The sequence below is a fragment of the Engystomops pustulosus genome, chromosome 2 (genome assembly GCF_040894005.1).
Source record: "Engystomops pustulosus chromosome 2, aEngPut4.maternal, whole genome shotgun sequence".
Lineage (NCBI taxonomy): Eukaryota > Metazoa > Chordata > Amphibia > Anura > Leptodactylidae > Engystomops > Engystomops pustulosus.
The window spans coordinates 108321892-108339340 of NC_092412.1; the positions used below are offsets into that span (position 1 = coordinate 108321892).

Below are 17449 nucleotides of genomic sequence, written 5' to 3' on the forward strand. Positions count from 1 at the left end.
ACATGCATTTCAATTTGCAGATGAACCCTTGGGATAATAAGATCTGATTTCTGATTGTGAGATGAATATAGCCTAAAAAGAGAATGCACAACACATCAGACAATCAGGTTACAAATGAGGCAGAGAATAGTGAAGGAAAATACATAGCTGATGTCTGAATGCTCAGTAAATAAATAGAAATAACTGTTTGGTATTTATGAAAACATTTCTGGGAGTAACAACATCATTGCACTTTTATGAGAACCCTCTTTCCGGGATTCACAGTCCAGCATATGTATACTCAGGTGTGACTTTTTAGCTCTCAGCTCTTGCAGTTTGTATTTGTAATTTGCAATCTACTCTGTGCTGGTGGATGGAGAACTAGTTTTTGTTAATGTTTTCTCGCACTGCAGTGCACTGCTGTCCATCTTGTTAGCAGGGCAGAATAGCGTAGAGATTTCAGAGTGAAAAGCAGATTGGGAAGGAAGGAAGGACGAATATCTAACCCAAAGAAATCGGGGAAGGACACTCTTAGTTCTGGTAAGCTATATTCCTTGTGTTCACTTGTACCATTGATTTTTGCAATGTTTGTTGAAAGTAACTACTTATTTAATGCATCTATTTTCCATGTTTGTGTTGTTTCTTTATGAATCCTGGTTGGACGTTTACATGGCCATATCTTAATATCGCCGTGCTTGAAAGTTTTTTAACCATTGTTCAATGCCTGTACAGTGCCTGTACAGTGTCAATCCAGAGGGTGCATGTACTTTTTCAAATTGTCTTCTGCAGCTACTTATGCTGTATGCATTCAGCTGACAGGCTGGAGAGGGGCTCACTTCAAACAGTCATATCGCCAGAACTGTGGCACCTAGGAACACAATTCTGGTGTCCAATTTGGAAGAGAGAGATAGAATCAGGTAGATACACCTAAGACCACTTGTATGGTCTGGACCTATAGTAGCTAACATATATTTACAAAATTTGCATTTCTGCAAAGTATAAGCCTTACAAGCCTTAAATTTACAAAATTTGCATTTCTGCAAAGTATAAGCCTAGTTTTTCAGCACGAAAATGTGCTGAAAAAGTAAAAAAAATATATCAAAACTCACCTTTCTGGCTTCTCTTGCAGCTGTCTATATACTGGGGCAGGGGGCTGGCTATATACTGGGGGATATGGACTGGCTATATACTGGGGGATATGAGCTGGCAGGCTATATACTGGGGGGCAGGTGCTGGCTATATACTATGGGGCAGGGTCCGACAGGCTATATACTGCGGAGGCTGTGGCCAATGCATTTGCCACCCTAGGCTTATACTCGAGTCACTAGGTTTTCCCATGTTTTTATGGTAAAATTAGGGGCCTCGGCTTATACTTGGGTCGGCTTATGCTCGAGTATATACGGTACATATGAGAGGGAACACTATAGAGTTGGTATGTATTCACATTTGTCTAATTTGAGTACTTAGAACACAAGCTCCAGATCACTAATTAATAATTTATTGGTCCTTAAAGTGCGATATTTGCTCCTTCCCAGCAAAACTTTTGCACAAGTTAATAATTGTAGGGCGACAGGCTCATTCAGTGTCGGTCACTTTGAATTATGCGTTCTTTAACAATCATGCACACTCATGTACATTCATGCACCCCTGCCTCTCCCCATATGAGAGTTTATCAATAAAATAAATAATATATTACTGTATATGGAATGATATGATAAGGAATATATGATAAAGTGGGACACTATCATGATGTTTATATATGTGTTATCATGTGCAAATAGGACATATAAAGCCATACTGCAGTCATTAAGGGTTAAACATGTGTTTGTCATCTGTCTGATTGATTATACTGACAGTTATAATAACTTATGTTAAAGTGACAAAAATAAACATAAACTTACCTGCAAAGCAGTTGCTATTAAAGACCAATTAGCGATTAAGCCAAGACAACAACTTTTTTGGGGTGATAAGAATAAATACTCTCATTCATCAATCTCTCAAGAACTTGTTCTTCTGTGGCCTAACATAATCAATTCCTACTATAAAATGGCTTCTGTACAGAGCCCTTTTACAGCCTTAAAAAGTTCAACTGCTATGTCTGCTGAAGTAAGAAAAATATAAAGAATTCTGGAGGTTTAAGGTGGATAGAGAGCTAGCAGACGTTTGTTGCACAAAAAGAAATGTAAAGAGGAAATGTTATTATTGTCCGTCTAACCCCTTGATTTTAGGAGGATCTACACCCCTTGTAATGTGTATGTCGGTATCCAAACTCACCCCGTCATTCAACCTGCCACATTCTTTTTTTTCTCAAAGAAGATAAGACCCATCCACAGATGTAAAGCAGAGGGTTATTCCCCTCAGGACTCCAAGAGTAACAGCTGTTGCTGAAAAGGATTGACCAGGAACTCTTTGAACTGGCCAATTAAGAGTCTCTAAGAAGAGAGCCACACCAAACCTGGTAGCTTGATATAAATGGTCATTTAGAGTCCTTCAGATTTAGGTTTAATTTGATTTAGAAAATAATTTTATAAACCCATATTTAGACAAAACAATACGACTAAAATAATTTGTTAATTCGGTAGTCAGATCCATCCATGCATTAAAGGGGTATTCCCATCTGGCCAATCACATTTAATTTAATTCATTTGCCATATGTAAACATTTCTTCAATTTGATGTCATTACAACATACGACCAGCACATTTTGGCAGCAGTGGCCAGACATGATCTATTGAGTCCTGTCTGACCACCTGGCTTCAGCGATCATTACCACAGGACAGCTGCGGGACATTTATACAAAAACCTTTTGTTTCTTTGTGCAATCCCTCCAGCAGAGGTGGCCATATCCAAGGACATAGTCTTGTTTCTAAGGGACCAAATTACTACATTTATGAGAAATTATCTTCACAAAGGTAATTTTTTTACTAACACCTAATTGAAGAAATGTTTATATATGACAGATTAATGAAACTGAATGTGAATGCCCAGATGAGAATACCCCTTTAAATGTAGAGCCCTTTTAACAAATGGAAACTATCAGATAACATTTTTGATCACAATTACTAGTTATAGATTGGTTACAAAGGTTTGATATTTGTATCATGCTTACAGAGAACAAGTGCATATACAGAAAGATTGGCACAATAATAATGGGGATGTCTGTCATAACTGACTGCTTAAAATTAGAGATGAGCGAACATGCTCGTCCGAGCTTGATGCTCGGTCGAGCATTAGGGTACTCGAAACTGCTCGTTACTCGGACGAATACTTCGCCCGCTCGAGAAAATGGCAGCTCCCGCCGTTTTGCTTTTTGGCGGCCAGAAACAGAGCCAATCACAAGCCAGGAGACTCTGCACTCCACCCAGCATGACGTGGTACCCTTACACGTCGATAGCAGTGGTTGGCTGGCCAGATCAGGTGACCCTGGGATAGACTAGCCGCTGGCCGCGCTGCTCGGATCATTCTGTCTCTGGATGCCGCTAGGGAGAGAGCTGCTGCTGCTCAGGGAAAGCGTTAGGGTGTTCTATTAGCTTACTGTTAGGCAGGAGTGATTCTCAAAGAACCCAACAGCCCTTCTTAGGGCTACAATAACGTTCTACTTTTTTTATTTTAATTTGCATCTTTTACCATTTTGTGAGGAATTAGCAGGGGGACTTGCTACCGTTGTGTTTAGCTCTTAGTGGCACACATATCCATAGCAAAGACCGAAGTGGGAAAATTCAGTAGGGGTTGGATTTCTATTAGGCAATAACTCAGTGTCATCTCATCTGGCATAGTAGTGTGCTTCCTTTGATACTTGGCTAGAAAATAGCCATAGGAGAATACAAACAGCTTCTTGAAGCCTACAGTAGCGTTCTATATATTTGATTTCTGGTTGATCTGCTGGTGGCTGTAGTTTCTGCAGTGCATGTACTTGCCAATTCTGAGCAATTTGTAGTGAGACTTGCGACCGCTGTGTTCTGCGCTTAGTGGCGCACATATCCATAGCAAAGGCTGAAGTGGCAAAATTCAGTAGGGGTTGGATTTCTATTAGGCAATAACTCAGTGTCATCTCATCTGGCATAGTACTGTGCTTCCTTTGATACTTGGCTAGAAAATAGCCATAGGAGAATACAAACAGCTTCTTGAAGCCTACAGTAGCGTTCTATATATTTGATTTCTGGTTGATCTGCTGGTGGCTGTAGTTTCTGCAGTGCATGTACTTGCCAATTCTGAGCAATTTGTAGTGAGACTTGCGACCGCTGTGTTCTGCGCTTAGTGGCGCACATATCCATAGCAAAGGCTGAAGTGGCAAAATTTAGTAGGGGTTGGATTTCTATTAGGCAATAACTCAGTGTCATCTCATCTGGCATAGTACTGTGCTTCCTTTGATACTTGGCTAGAAAATAGCCATAGGAGAATACAAACAGCTTCTTGAAGCCTACAGTAGCGTTCTATATATTTGATTTCTGGTTGATCTGCTGGTGGCTGTAGTTTCTGCAGTGCATGTACTTGCCAATTCTGAGCAATTTGTAGTGAGACTTGCGACCGCTGTGTTCTGCGCTTAGTGGCGCACATATCCATAGCAAAGGCCGAAGTGGCAAAATTCAGTAGGGGTTGGATTTCTATTAGGCAATAACTCAGTGTCATCTCATCCGGCATAGTACTGTGCTTCCTTTGATACTTGGCTAGAAAATAGCCATAGGAGAATACAAACAGCTTCTTGAAGCCTACAGTAGCGTTCTATATATTTGGTTTCTGGTTGATCTGCTGGTGGCTGTAGTTTCTGCAGTGCATGTACTTGCCAATTCTGAGCAATTTGTAGTGAGACTTGCGACCGCTGTGTTCTGCGCTTAGTGGCGCACATATCCATAGCAAAGGCTGAAGTGGCAAAATTAAGTAGGGGTTGGATTTCTATTAGGCAATAACTCAGTGTCATCTCATCTGGCATAGTACTGTGCTTCCTTTGATACTTGGCTAGAAAATAGCCATAGGAGAATACAAACAGCTTCTTGAAGCCTACAGTAGCGTTCTATATATTTGATTTCTGGTTGATCTGCTGGTGGCTGTAGTTTCTGCAGTGCATGTACTTGCCAATTCTGAGCAATTTGTAGTGAGACTTGCGACCGCTGTGTTCTGCGCTTAGTGGCGCACATATCCATAGCAAAGGCCGAAGTGGCAAAATTCAGTAGGGGTTGGATTTCTATTAGGCAATAACTCAGTGTCATCTCATCCGGCATAGTACTGTGCTTCCTTTGATACTTGGCTAGAAAATAGCCATAGGAGAATACAAACAGCTTCTTGATCTTGAAGCCTACAGTAGCGTTCTATATATTTGATTTCTGGTTGATCTGCTGGTGGCTGTAGTTTCTGCAGTGCATGTACTTGCCAATTCTGAGCAATTTGTAGTGAGACTTGCGACCGCTGTGTTCTGCGCTTAGTGGCGCACATATCCATAGCAAAGGCTGAAGTGGCAAAATTCAGTAGGGGTTGGATTTCTATTAGGCAATAACTCAGTGTCATCTCATCTGGCATAGTACTGTGCTTCCTTTGATACTTGGCTAGAAAATAGCCATAGGAGAATACAAACAGCTTCTTGAAGCCTACAGTAGCGTTCTATATATTTGATTTCTGGTTGATCTGCTGGTGGCTGTAGTTTCTGCAGTGCATGTACTTGCCAATTCTGAGCAATTTGTAGTGAGACTTGCGACCGCTGTGTTCTGCGCTTAGTGGCGCACATATCCATAGCAAAGGCCGAAGTGGCAAAATTCAGTAGGGGTTGGATTTCTATTAGGCAATAACTCAGTGTCATCTCATCCGGCATAGTACTGTGCTTCCTTTGATACTTGGCTAGAAAATAGCCATAGGAGAATACAAACAGCTTCTTGATCTTGAAGCCTACAGTAGCGTTCTATATATTTGATTTCTGGTTGATCTGCTGGTGGCTGTAGTTTCTGCAGTGCATGTACTTGCCAATTCTGAGCAATTTGTAGTGGGACTTGCGACCGCTGTGTTCTGCGCTTAGTGGCGCACATATCCATAGCAAAGGCCGAAGTGGCAAAATTCAGTAGGGGTTGGATTTCTATTAGGCAATAACTCAGTGTCATCTCATCCGGCATAGTACTGTGCTTCCTTTGATACTTGGCTAGAAAATAGCCATAGGAGAATACAAACAGCTTCTTGATCTTGAAGCCTACAGTAGCGTTCTATATATTTGATTTCTGGTTGATCTGCTGGTGGCTGTAGTTTCTGCAGTGCATGTACTTGCCAATTCTGAGCAATTTGTAGTGGGACTTGCGACCGCTGTGTTCTGCGCTTAGTGGCGCACATATCCATAGCAAAGGCCGAAGTGGCAAAATTCAGTAGGGGTTGGATTTCTATTAGGCAATAACTCAGTGTCATCTCATCTGGCATAGTACTGTGCTTCCTTTGATACTTGGCTAGAAAATAGCCATAGCAATAGGATAGCATTGTTTGGTTTTAAAAACTCAAAAAAAAACAAAAAACACAAAAAAAAAAAAAAAACACAAAAAAAAACAAAAAAAAGTAAAAAAAAAAATAAAGTTATAACTCTCATTTTAAAAATGTTTAACCCGAGGGCTAGGGGTAGAGGACGAGGGCGGGGACGTGGGCGTCCAACTACTGCAGGGGTCAGAGGCCGTGGTCCTGGGCGGGGTGAGACACCACCTGCTGATGAGGGAGCAGGGGAACGCCGCAGAGCTACACTCCCTAGGTTCATGTCTGAAGTTACTGGGACTCGTGGTAGAGCACTGTTGAGGCCAGAACAGTGCGAACAGGTGATGTCGTGGATTGCTGACAATGCTTCGAGCAATTTGTCCACCACCAGTCAGTCTTCCACGCAGTCCACCCATGTCACCGAAATCGCCACTCCTCCAGCTCCTGCACCTCAGCCTCCTCCCCCCCAGTCTGCCCCCTCCCAGGAAAATTTGGCATTTGAACCGGCATACTCTGAGGAACTGTTTTCTGGACCCTTCCCACAGTCACAAACCACTTGTCCGGTTGCTGCTGAGCAATTTTCCGATGCCCAGGTTTTCCACCAGTCACAGTCTGTGGGTGATGATGACCTTCTTGACGTAGTGGAAGTGTGTAAAGAGGTGTCCGACGATGAGGAGACACGGTTGTCAGACAGTGGGGAAGTTGTTGTCAGGGCAGGAAGTCCGAGGGGGGAGCAGACTGAGGGATCGGAGGATGATGAGGTGACAGACCCAAGCTGGGTTGAGAGGCCGGGTGAACACAGTGCTTCTGAGACGGAGGAGAGTCCTCGACCTGAACAGGTTGGAAGAGGCAGTGGTGGGGCCAGACGGAGAGGCAGGGCCAGAGCTGGTGCATCAGCGCCACTGTCAACTAGTGAAGCTCCCGTGGTGAGGGCTCTTGCGGCGAGGGCTAGATCTTCAGAAGTGTGGAGGTTCTTTAAGGAAACACCGGATGACCGACGGACTGTGGTGTGCAACATTTGCCAAACCAGGCTCAGCAGGGGTTCCACCACTACTAGCTTAACTACCACCAGTATGCGCAGGCATATGAATGCTAAGCACCCCACTCAGTGGCAACAAGCCCGTTCACCTCCGGCCGTGCACACCACTGCTCCTTCCCCTGTGTCAGCTGCTAGTCAGCCCCCTGCCCAGGACCCTGCCACAAAAACCCCATCGTCGCCTCCACGATCCTCCACAGCATCCACCAGCGTTCAGCTCTCCATACCCCAGACGCTGGAGCGGAAACGCAAATATAGTGCAACCCACCCGCACGCCCAAGCCCTTATTGTGCACATCTCCAGATTGCTTAGCCTGGAGATGCTGCCCTATAGGCTAGTAGAGACCGAGGCCTTTCGCAACCTCATGGCGGCGGCCGCCCCTCGGTATTCGGTCCCCAGCCGCCACTACTTTTCCCGATGTGCCGTCCCAGCCCTGCACCAGCACGTGTCAGACAACATCATCCGTGCCCTGACCAACGCCGTTTCTGACAAGGTCCACCTGACCACGGACACGTGGACGAGTGCTGCCGGGCAGGGCCACTATATATCGCTGACGGCACATTGGGTTAACTTGGTGGAGGCTGGGACCGAGTCTGACCCTGGGGCTGCTCATATACTGCCGACGCCGAGGATTGCGGGGCCTACCTCGGTCCAGGTGTTTCAGGCCTACTATGCCTCCTCCTCCTCCCACCCCTCCTCCACCTCCTCCTCCGAACTACCATCCGTGGGCACGGCGCCATCAGTCGGTAGCTCTAGGCACAGCAGCAGTGCCGTCGCTAAGCGACAGCAGGCGGTGCTCAAACTGCTGAGCCTAGGCGACAAAAGGCACACCGCCCAAGAGCTATTACAGGGCATCACGGCGCAGACTGATCTGTGGCTGGCACCGCTGAACCTCAAGCCGGGAATGGTTGTGTGTGACAACGGCCGTAACCTGGTGGCGGCTCTGCAACTCGGCAGACTGACACATGTGCCATGCCTGGCCCATGTGTTAAATCTGATAGTGCAGCGTTTCCTCAAGACATACCCCAATCTGTCTGATTTGCTCACGAAGGTGCGCCGCATCTGTGCGCATTTCAGGAAGTCCAGCCCAGATGCTGCCACTCTCAGGGCAGCGCAGCGCCGCCTCCAACTGCCCGCTCACCGACTGTTGTGCGACGTGCCCACGAGGTGGAATTCAACACTGACCATGTTATCCAGAGTTTACCAGCAGCGCAGAGCGATTGTAGACTGCCAGATGTCAACTTCCACCAGAACTGGTAGTCAGGTCAGTCAGCTTCCTCAAGTCTACAATGAGGAGTGGACGTGGATGTCTGATATCTGTCAGGTGCTGAGTAACTTTGAGGAGTCAACACAGATGGTCAGTGGCGATGCCGCCATCATCAGCCTCACCATCCCGCTGCTTGGCCTGTTGAAAAACTCTCTGGTCAGCATGAAGTCGGAAGCTTTGCGCTCGTCACAAGAGACGGGGGAAGAATATTCCCTTGTTGATAGCCAAAGCACCCTGAGGTCTGTTTCTCAGCGCATATCGGAGGAGGTGGAGGTGGAGGAGGAAGAGGAGGAGAATGTTGGCGAGACACAAGAGGGGACCATTGTTGAGTCCTTCACTGTTCAGCGTGTATGGGCAGAAGAAGAGGAGTTGGAGGAGTTGGAGGAGGAGGAAATGGACAGTCAGGCCAGTGAGGGGAGTGAATTCTTACGCGTTGGTACTCTGGCGCATATGGCAGATTTCATGCTAGGCTGCCTATCCCGTGACCCTCGCGTTCAAAGAATTTATTCCAGCACCGATTACTGGGTGTTCACTCTCCTGGACCCACGGTACAAGCAAAATCTTCCCACTCTCATCCCTGGAGAGGAAAGGAGTGTGAGAATGCATGAATACCAGCAGGCCCTGGTGCACAAGCTGAAACAGTATTTCCCTTCTGACAGCGCTAGCGGCAGAGTGCGTAGTTCTGCGGGACAAGTAGCGAGGGAGAGTAGGCGAGCAGGCAGCTTGTCCAGCACTGGCAAGGGTACGCTTTACAAGGCTTTTGCCAGCTTTATGTCACCCCAGCAAGACACTGTCACCTGTCCCCAGTCTCGGCAGAGTAGGGCTGATCTTTACAGAAAGATGGTGAGGGAGTACGTAGCTGACCATACCATCGTCCTAAATGATCACACAGCTCCCTACAACTACTGGGTTTCAAAGCTGGACATGTGGCACGAACTGGCGCTGTACGCCTTGGAGGTTCTTGCCTGCCCTGCCGCTAGCGTCTTGTCCGAGCGGGTTTTCAGTGCAGCTGGTGGCATCATCACCGATAAGCGTACACGCCTGTCGACTGACAGCGCTGACAGGCTGACGCTTATTAAAATGAATAAAGGCTGGATTTCTCAGAATTTCCAATCTCCACCAGGTGAAGGAAGCTCAACCTGAATAATTGATCCACTCCTCCTCCTCCTCCTCATTTTCCTCCTTCTCCTCCTCTTTGTACAGTAAAGCAGAGGAAACTGGCTATTTTTTGACAGGGCCCACTGGCTCTTGCTATAGTACTTCATGCATTTAATTTTTCTGGAGGGCCACCTACCCGGTCCTCTGTTTGAAACAATTTTTGTGAGTGCCACATACAGGCACTCAATCTATTCCATTTTTCTGGAGGGCCACCTACCCGGTCCTCTGTTTTAAAAAATTTTTGGGACTGCCACATACAGGCACTCAATCTATTCCATTTTACTGCAGGGCCACCTACCTGCTCCTCTGGTTTGAACAATTTTTGGGACTGCCACATACAGGCACTCAATCTATTCCATTTTACTGGAGGGCCACCTACCTGCTCCTCTGGTTTGAAACATTTTTGGGACTGCCACATACAGGCACTCAATCTATTCCATTTTACTGCAGGGCCACCTACCTGCTCCTCTGGTTTGAACAATTTTTGGGACTGCCACATACAGGCACTCAATCTATTCCATTTTACTGCAGGGCCACCTACCTGCTCCTCTGGTTTGAAACATTTTTGGGACTGCCACATACAGGCACTCAATCTATTCCATTTTACTGCAGGGCCACCTACCTGCTCCTCTGGTTTGAACAATTTTTGGGACTGCCACATACAGGCACTCAATCTATTCCATTTTACTGCAGGGCCACCTACCTGCTCCTCTGGTTTGAACAATTTTTGGGACTGCCACATACAGGCACTCAATCTATTCCATTTTACTGCAGGGCCACCTACCTGCTCCTCTGGTTTGAACAATTTTTGGGACTGCCACATACAGGCACTCAATCTATTCCATTTTACTGCAGGGCCACCTACCTGCTCCTCTGGTTTGAACAATTTTTGGGACTGCCACATACAGGCACTCAATCTATTCCATTTTACTGGAGGGCCACCTACCTGCTCCTCTGGTTTGAAACATTTTTGGGACTGCCACATACAGGCACTCAATCTATCCCATTTTACTGGAGGGCCACCTACCTGCTCCTCTGGTTTGAAACATTTTTGGGACTGCCACATACAGGCACTCAATCTATTCCATTTTACTGCAGGGCCACCTACCTGCTCCTCTGGTTTGAACAATTTTTGGGACTGCCACATACAGGCACTCAATCTATTCCATTTTACTGCAGGGCCACCTACCTGCTCCTCTGGTTTGAACAATTTTTGGGACTGCCACATACAGGCACTCAATCTATTCCATTTTACTGGAGGGCCACCTACCTGCTCCTCTGGTTTGAAACATTTTTGGGACTGCCACATACAGGCACTCAATCTATCCCATTTTACTGGAGGGCCACCTACCTGCTCCTCTGGTTTGAAACATTTTTGGGACTGCCACATACAGGCACTCAATCTATTCCATTTTACTGCAGGGCCACCTACCTGCACCTCTGGTTTGAACAATTTTTGGGACTGCCACATACAGGCACTCAATCTATTCCATTTTACTGCAGGGCCACCTACCTGCTCCTCTGGTTTGAACAATTTTTGGGACTGCCACATACAGGCACTCAATCTATTCCATTTTACTGGAGGGCCACCTACCTGCTCCTCTGGTTTGAAACATTTTTGGGACTGCCACATACAGGCACTCAATCTATCCCATTTTACTGGAGGGCCACCTACCTGCTCCTCTGGTTTGAAACATTTTTGGGACTGCCACATACAGGCACTCAATCTATTCCATTTTACTGCAGGGCCACCTACCTGCTCCTCTGGTTTGAACAATTTTTGGGACTGCCACATACAGGCACTCAATCTATTCCATTTTACTGCAGGGCCACCTACCTGCTCCTCTGGTTTGAACAATTTTTGGGACTGCCACATACAGGCACTCAATCTATTCCATTTTACTGGAGGGCCACCTACCTGCTCCTCTGGTTTGAAACATTTTTGGGACTGCCACATACAGGCACTCAATCTATCCCATTTTACTGGAGGGCCACCTACCTGCTCCTCTGGTTTGAAACATTTTTGGGACTGCCACATACAGGCACTCAATCTATTCCATTTTACTGCAGGGCCACCTACCTGCACCTCTGGTTTGAACAATTTTTGGGACTGCCACATACAGGCACTCAATCTATTCCATTTTACTGCAGGGCCACCTACCTGCTCCTCTGGTTTGAACAATTTTTGGGACTGCCACATACAGGCACTCAATCTATTCCATTTTACTGGAGGGCCACCTACCTGCTCCTCTGGTTTGAAACATTTTTGGGACTGCCACATACAGGCACTCAATCTATCCCATTTTACTGGAGGGCCACCTACCTGCTCCTCTGGTTTGAAAAATGTTTGGGACTGCCACATACAGGCACTATCCAAATTAAATTGTCTCCATAGCAGCCTCCACACGTTGTCTCCATTGCTACCTCCAAAAGTCGTCCATATAGCTGCCTCCATACATCGTCCCTTTATCAAACGAGGTGTGTCAGGCAGAAATTTGGGTTGTTTTCATGGATTCCACATCAAAGTTGTTAACTTTGTCGCCACCCTGCTGTGTTATCCACAAAATATACTGGCAAACTTTTACCATTTAGGGATATTATTTCAGCGCTTCTTGCGCATCTGTTTACATTCCCCTCACCCGGCATATCCTAAACTTATAAGAACGCTACTACACTTGATCTTATACAAAAGGTTCTTAGAAGTGCTGTTTGGGGAGTAGCCTAGAGACAGGGGCTTGGATTGGCGAAAGCTCGCCTGGCAGCGGAACGCCAGCTCCATGCGCATCATGCGCTTCTTGCGCATCTGTTTACATTCCCCTCACCCGCCATATCCCAAACTTATGAGAACGCTACTACACTTAACTTGGTGCAGGCTGGGACCGAGTCTGACCCTGGGGCTGGTCATATACTGCCGACGCAGAGAATTGCGGGGCCTACCTCGGTCCAGGTCTCAAAGGCCTACTATACCTCCTCCCACCCCTCCTCCACCTCCTCCTCCTCCGAATTACCATCCGTGGGCATGGCGCCATCAGTCGGTAGCTCTAGGCACAGCAGCAGTGCCGTCGCTAAGCGACAGCAGGCGGTGCTGAAACTGCTGAGCCTAGGCGATAAAAGGCACACCGCCCAAGAGCTATTACAGGGCATTCCACATCAAAGTTGTTAACTTTGTCGCCACCCTGCTGTGTAATCCCCAAAATATACTTGCAAACTTTTACCATTTAGGGATATTATTTCAGCGCTTCTTGCGCATCTGTTTACATTCCCCTCACCCGGCATATCCTAAACTTATAAGAACGCTACTACACTTGATCTTATACAAAAGGTTCTTAGAAGTGCTGTTTGGGGAGTAGCCTAGAGACAGGGGCTTGGATTGGCGAAAGCTCGCCTGGCAGCGGAACGCCAGCTCCATGCGCATCATGCGCTTCTTGCGCATCTGTTTACATTCCCCTCACCCGCCATATCCCAAACTTATAAGAACGCTACTACACTTAACTTGGTGCAGGCTGGGACCGAGTCTGACCCTGGGGCTGGTCATATACTGCCGACGCAGAGAATTGCGGGGCCTACCTCGGTCCAGGTCTCAAAGGCCTACTATACCTCCTCCCACCCCTCCTCCACCTCCTCCTCCTCCGAATTACCATCCGTGGGCATGGCGCCATCAGTCGGTAGCTCTAGGCACAGCAGCAGTGCCGTCGCTAAGCGACAGCAGGCGGTGCTGAAACTGCTGAGCCTAGGCGATAAAAGGCACACCGCCCAAGAGCTATTACAGGGCATTCCACATCAAAGTTGTTAACTTTGTCGCCACCCTGCTGTGTAATCCCCAAAATATACTTGCAAACTTTTACCATTTAGGGATATTATTTCAGCGCTTCTTGCGCATCTGTTTACATTCCCCTCACCCGGCATATCCTAAACTTATAAGAACGCTACTACACTTGATCTTATACAAAAGGTTCTTAGAAGTGCTGTTTGGGGAGTAGCCTAGAGACAGGGGCTTGGATTGGCGAAAGCTCGCCTGGCAGCGGAGCGCCAGCTCCATGCCAAGATCCAACTAACATAGTTTTAACTGCAGCACCTTTAATCTACTACTAGTTCACTGCCTCCATACATCGTCCCCTTATCAAACGAGCTGTGTCAGGCAGAATTTTGGGTTGTTTTCATGGCTTCCATGTTAACTTTGTCGCCACCCTGCTGTGTAATCCACAAAATATACTGGCAAACTTTTATCATGTACCGATATTATTTGAGCGCTTCTTGCTCACCTCCTTTGGTTCCTCTCTGCCACCCATTGGTTTGAAGCCTGAGTCCATTTAGGGTATGTCGCCATGACACTCTCTAGCCTGCTGCCGCTGCCTCTGCATGCCGTCCCCTATAGTGTCAGGGTCAATTATTGGATGTTTTAGATGCTATCTAGCTTCATTCTGTCACTCTGTCATGGCCATGCTGTTGCCCATAATTTTGGCATAATGGTGCGATTATGCAGCCTCAGAGGCATCCATGCATGCTGCCCCTGCTGTTTCCTGTCCATTTCCGTGGTGTTTCCATCCTTTTCTGAGGTTCCCAGGTGTTTGGCCAAGCTTCCCTGTGCAGAGCCTTGGTCCCCTTGAAAAATGCTCGAGTCTCCCATTGACTTCAATGGGGTTCGTTATTCGAGACGAGCACTCGAGCATCGGGAAAAGTTCGTCTCGAATAACGAGTACCCGAGCATTTTAGTGTTCGCTCATCTCTACTTAAAATATAAAAACATATTTCACAAGTGCTAAAAACTTACTCTTGACGATCTCGGTACAACCTGTTGATATTTTCCCACTGGAAGGAAAGCTCTGCCAGTTTTTGTTGTATTTTCTCATTTTCTTTTGGTGTAGCTGATTGGAGAACTGTATTCTTTCTGCCTTGAGTGAACCCGATTTGACCTGATAGTCTCCCTAGGATTTCTTTTATGTTCTGGAACAACAAAACAAAACAACAACAAAATAGTGAAGTAAAATAGCTGACAAATCAGTTTCAAATGATAAGAATGGAAAAGGTTTAATAAAGTTTTCCATGTCAAGTGAATTGTGATAAAAAAAGATTTGTTGAAATAAAAATTGTTAAAGGCCCAGATGTAGGCTACAAAGAAATACATTGATATCCTCACATGGTTTTTTTTTATAATAGTGATTAAACATGTTGGCCAATAATGTTGCAAGCAGACGGAAGCAGACGAAAGTTTTTGTAGTAACAATGGTAGTCTGTTATATGGCCCTTGCTGGGCTATACCAGGTAGTTCTCAGAATTAGATTTACATGTATAAAAAATGGAACCCATTTTTTTATAGACGTGTAGAATATATCTCTTGACAAAACCAGCTGTGATTTTTCAATATTGACTCCTCATATAAGTGTTTGTTTAGAAATGCTGTAGGAAGAAATGTTTTTATCAAAAGATATTAAGCTACATTTACCCTGAATCGGTTTGTGTCTGTGCATGTAGAATATATATATATATAGTATATACAATGGTACATTTATATATACCCAGAGACCCATAACTCTCTTATTATAGATAAGCATCAATGTTACAGCCAAATAACAGTAAAAGTAAAAATTTGATTCATATTGATTTTGATTCATTTTTAAGTACCAGCTCATAAATCTTAGTTTTGCAATATACAGTTTCTCATAAATAAAATAAATAAAAATAATACTGTAATAAAATATATATTTTTTACACCTGTACATCTTAGCTTAGTAATGAATTTTTGTGGGATAATGTAGCAGTGTGGACATATATCACTTAATACAAATTTACAGTCTCCCCTAGCAATTATTTTAGCATTTCCACACTTACGATTACCTGGGGATGGTTACATATACATTGTGATTATTAACTCTGACACATTTTTCTGCCCTTCAGGCCAATAAATAGTGTGGTGTAAGGTAACAATTTTCTTAGCTGCTGTTGCCAGTGACCATGAGGGTGACACAATATACTAACACAAACAGATTGTGAGCTTGCAGCTTGAAAGACAGTCGGCTCGATGAATTTTCCTGAGCATGATCGCCCCAGGGCACTCACTTAATGCCATTTACTTTTATGCCTCAGAGAATGAACAATAGAGATGGAAATATTTATTATGGGATCTGAGCATCTGACAATGGGAATTAATGAATAGGTCTTAAAAGCAATAAATCAAAACATGTCACTTGTTTCCTTATAATTGCTTGAAAGCAAAGGTTATTCTGTGCACTAAATGATATAATGGCTGTTATTGACACACAATTAGGACAAATTGCATCCTTTTTTCAATTTAGAGAAGCCTCGTCAGTTTTAATGTCTAGACAATACTATTTTTTTTTTCAGAATATCATATAATGAAATAAAATAACTTCATCATGAAATGATTATTGGAAAACAATATATCAAGAGGGTGTGTAACACTTTAAAGAAGTTGTCTGATTTAGTAACCTCTTAAAGAAAATTTTCCAAAAAAATTGCCGAAAGCTGATATACTATAGGTATATAGTAAACCTGAACCATAGGACTGGAGTTATTAGGCCAAAACATATATTATTCAACAACATGCAAGCAACTGATTCTTTTGTCCGAGGCATTAGGACCCCAACAAACCGATATTGATAATGCCAAAGCAGGGAAGAAGTATGAGCCCTGTACTTCCCACAGCCTCTATCTCTGCCCATATATCCAACCTGCATGAATATGCAGTAGACAACTGTGATGTTGTCCCTACCCTGTACAGTAGGGTAAACAAACAAAAATGGAAGACAGACAGTAAGCAAGGTCAGAATTACAGCAAAAACAAGATAAAATATATATATATATAAACAAAGAGTCAGAAGACTTGTGTAACAATACAAGAAGAAATAGAGTCTAGGTAGTCATGGAGCCATGTGCATACACAATCCCAGCTGAGAGAGTATCAATAAGAGAGTATCAATCAGCCAGGAAAACCCATAATATTGAACCACAACCTCTGGGAGTTCTGACAGATGACATACCCAAATAACAGTAACACTGCACTCTTAATTCCATGGTCATCAATATAAAATTCCCAGGAAAACACTTTAAACTCTTCCTGCTTCTTTAGACAGTCACAGTCCATACGGCAGAACGTCAAACATATGCCAGCTATTATTTAGCTTATATACATGCAATAATTGAAGTTAGTTCCTATGTAAATATTAACTTTCCAGGGCCAGTAGTAAAAAATCACAAAAGTATATTGGGATTTAAATAGCGCCTCCCTTTAGTGATGTAGATGAAACTGATTTCTTTAAAAAGCAAGTGGTGCTCTGCCTGCTATAATCAATGAATCAGCATAGATTAATAGACATTAAAATAACCTCATTTAAAAAGGTCGACATTCACTTTAAGCTACTGTTTCTTTTATGTAACATACTCTACATTCTACTAATTTAATTGATAGTTTTTTCATTTCCTAAATTCATTTGTATTATTATCAACAACATTGTATTGGGAAAACATAATGATAAATTATTCTATGTGGACAAGAGAAAAGGTAGCTTTAAGCTATTTTAAGTATGAGAGTGCCATGGGAAACCCGTGTAACCTGGT

At 44.6% G+C, this 17449-nt stretch overlaps 1 protein-coding gene across 14 annotated transcripts in view; it reads right to left on the reverse strand.

Annotated features, from left to right (window-relative positions):
• The window catches only part of DMD (dystrophin), a 1566296-nt gene that overhangs the window by 809721 nt on the left and 739126 nt on the right, over positions 1-17449 (reverse strand). For all 14 annotated transcript variants that reach the window (XR_011853162.1, XR_011853161.1, XM_072135922.1 and 11 more), the window contains one exon: positions 14646-14818. Coding sequence is in view for 12 of the 14 variants with exons in the window: in XM_072135922.1 (XP_071992023.1) it covers positions 14646-14818 (173 nt within the window). In the remaining 2 variants the exon portion in view is untranslated. The remainder of the gene's footprint in view (positions 1-14645; positions 14819-17449) is intronic.